Genomic DNA, 5390 nt, shown 5'->3' with positions numbered 1-5390 from the left:
CTATCTGTCCAATCTGAGTTTTCTGTTGCACGACTAAAACAACCTTTTAACGTACACGTTTCACCAAAACAAGTTCCTTCTCGGAATGCTGTGTGGACTAGCCAGACCCTCCGCAGCGTTGTGAAGTTACAAACAGGTACAAACAGACGCTGAAGTGAAGAACACGCTAACGTGCTGATGGATTTGGTGTTTTTTGCTGTGCTAGGCAAGAGAATATTTGGTTAAAACCATAAAGTAGACTCCGTCTGCTTGTAATGAAAAAACAGGAGTAACAGGCTAAGGCAGGTAATCTAGGGGAAATACCTCAAAGTAATGGAACATGTCAGCCAGTGCAACTGTGTGGCTCACAGATGCATTTTAAAAGATTATGAACAACAAAGGAGCTCTATGACACAGAGGAAGAAGATATATCAAGCATTGGCTACACAGCAATCCTAGTTAGGATCAATCCATTGCTGGTTTTGGTCTTCCTGTTGGATTTGTTGACAAAAAAAAAATGTCACCAGACTTATCTTTGATTGTGTATACAGAGGCACATGTGTTTAAGTGGCCAGACCCGGAGTACCACAGAGTTTCAAGTTTGTATCTGAGATATGGGGAGCACAGTGTGATATGTAGTTGAGGTGTAAGACCAGGAGCTGCGTGAAGAAAAAAATGATAGTGGTCTACTACGTATAATATTTTGATCCCTCGGTATTTCATGGGATACTGCTACTGACAATGACACCTGGTACAACTACTGAGAGAGAGAGAATGTAGTTAAAACCAAAATCACAACAGGCAAGAGTAGCACATTGCTCGGGCAAAGATCAAACGAAGGCAGATTGCGTGTTACTGCAAAGGCGATGGATGTCTCCCTGCAATATTAGTGACTCTGTCCTCTCTGAGGCCGCACCGCCTCCTACAGATACCCATGCACCAAGAATTAGTCAGCATTCCCAAATAAACATGTCATGTAAAAGAGGAGCAGAAACGCGGTGTACCTAGGTTTCCAAGTGGTACGCCTCCTCAGTAGCTTCTGTTTATTACTAAGAATTTTACTAAAAAACCAGGGGGAGATAAACATATGGTGATGTGTTACATGATGCAAGACCCGAGAAAAAGTATTTACCTGAATGTTTTGTACAGAGCACTTTCCCCCCTTTTTTTCCCCTTGCCCTTTTTTAATATAACCCTTCTTTCTACTACTACTTTTCCTGCTGCATTACAGTAAGTCCACCTGTAAATGCAATGATCCTTTGTCAGACTAAATGTTTGAAGGCTACAAAGTACAAAGCAATATAACAGAGCTGCCGCTTTCATTTGTCGACCACTGACATTTCCAAGTGGCAGAACGGAGGCAATTGAACTTAGTAGGGGGAAAATGAACATCTACAGCACCATTTGAAAAGGCTGCAATTTGGTGACTCACGCACTTCATGTCCCCCCATTTAACTATGTGAATTCAGCTGGACCATGGCAACAAGTGACTGAGTCGCCATGTGTGAGGCCAGTAACCTTAGACAGACACTTGCAGACTCTTATAAGATGCAGAAGTTGTTTATTTTTCATTCATTTTTTGTCCTATAGGGTTTATTACTGCACTTATGTGATATAATACTTGGAAGATTTAATTTGGTTAACAACAAAAAGTGAGCCAGGTCCAGATGTACTGTACCATGGGGCTTTTAATCTCCACTCCGGCTCAGCAGTGGAGATGTAAATTGAGTCAGGGGTTCGCAAAGCAAAATATAAAAGGTGGATGCTGGAGCTCTCCTGCCTATTTCTTAAGACATGTTAAAGATTGCATGGGATGGATTCTGCTCTCCTGTGTGCAGGCAAGGTTGATTCCCTACTTATGGGTTATTTATTTAATTGATTTTTCACAATCATTTGTTTCCTTTTGCAATGTGGTATAGTTCATATATGACACCTGGCTCAAGGGAAAAACAGTACAACAGGTTGCTCAGGTGGTTTACAGACAAACGTTTCCTTAGTGTTTCATAACTGCAAACCCAACATATTTCATCACTCAGCCCTCAATGCCCCTGCATGCTGTCTTCCCCTTGTGATTCTAAAAATGCATTAGCTAAAAGACTACCGTCAGGATATCATTAGCACATTTGGTAACATGAAGACAAGCTCCAACAAAGCCTACTTTCTAATAAGAGCATAATCGGTAGCTGAGGCAAAAGGTTGATTAAAAAAAGGGAAAAGTAAGTGTGCATGTGAGTATGTGTATGGTTGCTTGTATTTGAGTGCCTCCGCATGTGCATGTATGTGTGTTTTTTGAAGAGAAGAACCAGTGATAAAAAAAAACAGATGAGAGCACTAAATGTTACCATAAAAAAATGAGTCATGTGCTAGTGTAAAAGTGGCTATTAAAAGGTCTACATTTCATCACCAGTAGCCTTTAACACCTCCTAACTTTACTCTCTCCGTGACAGTGCAGTTCACACAGAAATGGAGCAAAAGGAGTATTTAGGTGTATTATGCTTTGTACTGAGGATTGTTCTTCATATAGGGTTGTATATTGTTAAAACATTGTTTTAAACTATTGGATACTATACCTTATAGTATTTGTACAGATAGCAAAATTTATTGTTTTTGAGTTCTTATTTTAAAACTTATTATATGCACTTATAGTATTTTTATATTAAAGGGATACTTTAAGGAACTACTTTCTAATCCAGCTCGGTGTCATCTTTGTGTGGGCATTGTGTGCAGATGAACGGTGTTTGCCTTTCCTCTGTGGCGCCAGTGCAGAGAGCTTGGAGCAGCCGAGGGCTGCCGAGATCAAAACGAACCTCCGTGAAGGGAATCTAAAACACCTTTCACATGCACACAATGTTCACACTGCCATGACACACAGCTGTTTTTAAATCAGCATAACGTAAAGTCTGTTGCCGAGTCTGTTGCTGTATGAGTGAGTGATAAAGTTACATCATTGGTCGGAATGAGTGAGAACTTCGGTTGAGTTGTTTCAAAATGAGTCAGGGTGCACAGTCAGCTGTTTTTGGAGATCAGCTGATTTATTTCCTTAACACACCGTTGATGTTGCTGCCACAGCCGTTTTAATGCACAAAGTGTGTGTGTGTTTGTGCTTAAGTTAAAACTCAACTAACGGAAAGGATTAGACAGTATGAAAAAATGAAAAATCTTCTTTAAAATAGAACTATCTGAAAGTAAAGCAAGGAAGCGATGACAGTGGAACTTAAGTTTCAAGTTCAGTTTCTGGCTGAGATATTAACAGTGGTGCACTGAAGAGAGTAGAGAACAAATAAACTGATTGCTAACACATTCGCACCAACTTTATAAAGTGATATGTCTATGATGTGTTAACAGAATGTTGCACTGCCCCCTGGAGGCAACAAAACCCAATAAATGCTTCTTTTTTTTTGTTTTATAAAAGAAGCTAAACTTCTAAATGTTAAGTCTTCTTATACACAAGAAGACACACAAGACCTTAGCTTTAATAAAAATTGGGGAAAAAAACTCAGTCAGTCCCAGTCCCAACAGCAGTTACAAACCTTGTGGTCGACTCTCCCTGCTCCTTTCTGTAGTTGAAATGAGAAGAAAGCAAACATATATTAGAAAGTATCTTTTCATAATACTTCAGTGTCAACTGTGCTTTAAGGACCATAACAATGATTTTGCATGTTTAAGTCCATGTATTACATATCACAAAGAATTTACATTACAGCTAAGCATGTTGTAAACCATGTTACTGTGTATCAGACATTTGAAAGCATTTGTCCCCATTGGCTTCCATTTATTTTCATACAATATAAATTCTATATGCAGACTCTTGAAACTTGATAAAGTAATGTAACAGAGAATATCTAGTCCAAATTGGTTTGGGTAAAGCAGCATAATCGTTTTAAGTAGAGTCACTTGGGACACGTAGGGCGAAAATTGTTGTGATTAACAAAAATCTGCATAAATACGTGACATTAAACATCATTGGTTTTCTTATTTTACAATTTAAGGTCAGTAGCTGTATATGATAGTTTTAAAATGGTAATTTGAATGCACTTGATTTAAGAGGCAGCTATGTGGGGATAATCCCACACTCAACACAATGTTATGTGCCTGGAGTGTTGGAAAACCATGTTACGCATGTTCAAAGCCTTTGGCAATGAAAGTAAATGGCACACATGCAATACTAAGTGGGACTGACTGCCTGTTGCCACTGCAATTTAATTGGCTATTCGCCCAGTACTGTCTGTCATCATTGGCTTGTGGTTGGCAGAAGATAGTATTTTATACAAGATAAAAACTGCGATCACAATGAACGGTTATCTTCTACAGTACAAATTAGAAAATCTGCCTTTTGAAGAAAAACTTGACAGGACTCAAGCTAGTTTCAAGAGTCTGCTACTTTTCAGTTACAAGAGTTGTAATCAATTTTTTATATGGTACAGAAATTGATGGAAATCAATAGATGCATAGAGCTGTAGGTTAAAGGGAAGAAAATGGCATTGCCTGCATTCAAAAACAGGCAAAATGTTTAGGTGTACATGATTTGCAGTTAAGGAGCTAAATCCTGCAAACACACTGCTGTGGTCCAATAAATCAGCCTAATAGAAAGAACACTGAATTGAGGGCTTTGTCAGCGACTGTTGCATAAGCATTCCAGGGGAAATAGATCTTAACAAACAGCAGGCTCACTATACATGCATGTCAATGCAGACTATCCAGGCAATCTAAGGAAGCACTTGCAACAAGAGATTATAATGACTGAGTGACTGAAGATCTGTTCACGTAATCACTTTAAGCAGTGTCTTCGTCTTTTCTATAGTTCATTATGACTAAAGCTACACACAATATGCATTGCAGATGGTTTCCCCAATATTTCCAGGCTCCATTGATGGGTTTAGAAAAAAAAACGAAAAACATGTTAAATATCCCTTAACTGTTAATATTACAAAAAAATACTGGTTGGAAAATGTTGAATATCCCACAAAGGAACCCTACTCGTTAGCTAAGAGTGCAGCATCAGCTAGCATCTAGCGATCTGGTCAGAGCCATGGATGAGATGGTGGTTAGTTAGACATTTAATGTTTGGTATATTGGAATGGATGGAAAACAGCTCATACATGCTGACTATTACTAATATAGTATTCAGAATAAGCAATGTTCTGGCCTCTTAACTTGTGGTTAAGTAATGATTGTTAAGATTTACAAAGAATATGTTTATGGAATTTAACCTCATCTCTCTAACAGGGACGGGCTTGCATGTTTGTTATGGAACGGTTATGGAAAAAGTTATTTTCAAACCATGGCCTATCGTCTGCATTGAGCTAGCAAGGGTAACATTAAACGCAGAGACATCACAAGAAAATGCTAAGGTTTTGGTTTGGTCCTCTCGCAATAATGAAGGTCCAGGTAAAAACCCTGCAGTCATGGGG

At 38.8% G+C, this 5390-nt stretch overlaps 1 protein-coding gene and 1 long non-coding RNA gene across 18 annotated transcripts in view; one reads left to right on the top strand and one right to left on the bottom strand.

Moving 5' to 3' along the window:
- The window catches only part of kcnq5b (potassium voltage-gated channel, KQT-like subfamily, member 5b), a 150613-nt gene that overhangs the window by 13418 nt on the left and 131805 nt on the right, over positions 1 to 5390 (bottom strand). For 10 of the 17 annotated variants that reach the window (XM_032527055.1, XM_032527040.1, XM_032527099.1 and 7 more), the window contains 2 exons: positions 3510 to 3536; positions 984 to 1040 (listed from right to left, as the gene is read on the bottom strand). In XM_032527055.1, the coding sequence (XP_032382946.1) occupies positions 984 to 1040; positions 3510 to 3536 (84 nt within the window). The remainder of the gene's footprint in view (positions 1 to 983; positions 1041 to 3509; positions 3537 to 5390) is intronic. The other 7 variants (XM_032527091.1, XM_032527060.1, XM_032527117.1 and 4 more) reach the window with 1 other exon arrangement.
- LOC116696703 (uncharacterized) overlaps positions 1 to 5390 on the top strand; it is a 17873-nt gene that overhangs the window by 643 nt on the left and 11840 nt on the right. The gene's annotated exons all lie outside the window — the stretch shown is intronic.

This window comes from Etheostoma spectabile, chromosome 2 (genome assembly GCF_008692095.1).
Source record: "Etheostoma spectabile isolate EspeVRDwgs_2016 chromosome 2, UIUC_Espe_1.0, whole genome shotgun sequence".
Lineage (NCBI taxonomy): Eukaryota > Metazoa > Chordata > Actinopteri > Perciformes > Percidae > Etheostoma > Etheostoma spectabile.
Note: the sequence above shows the minus strand (reverse complement) of the source record. Positions and strands in the feature narration are given on the sequence as shown.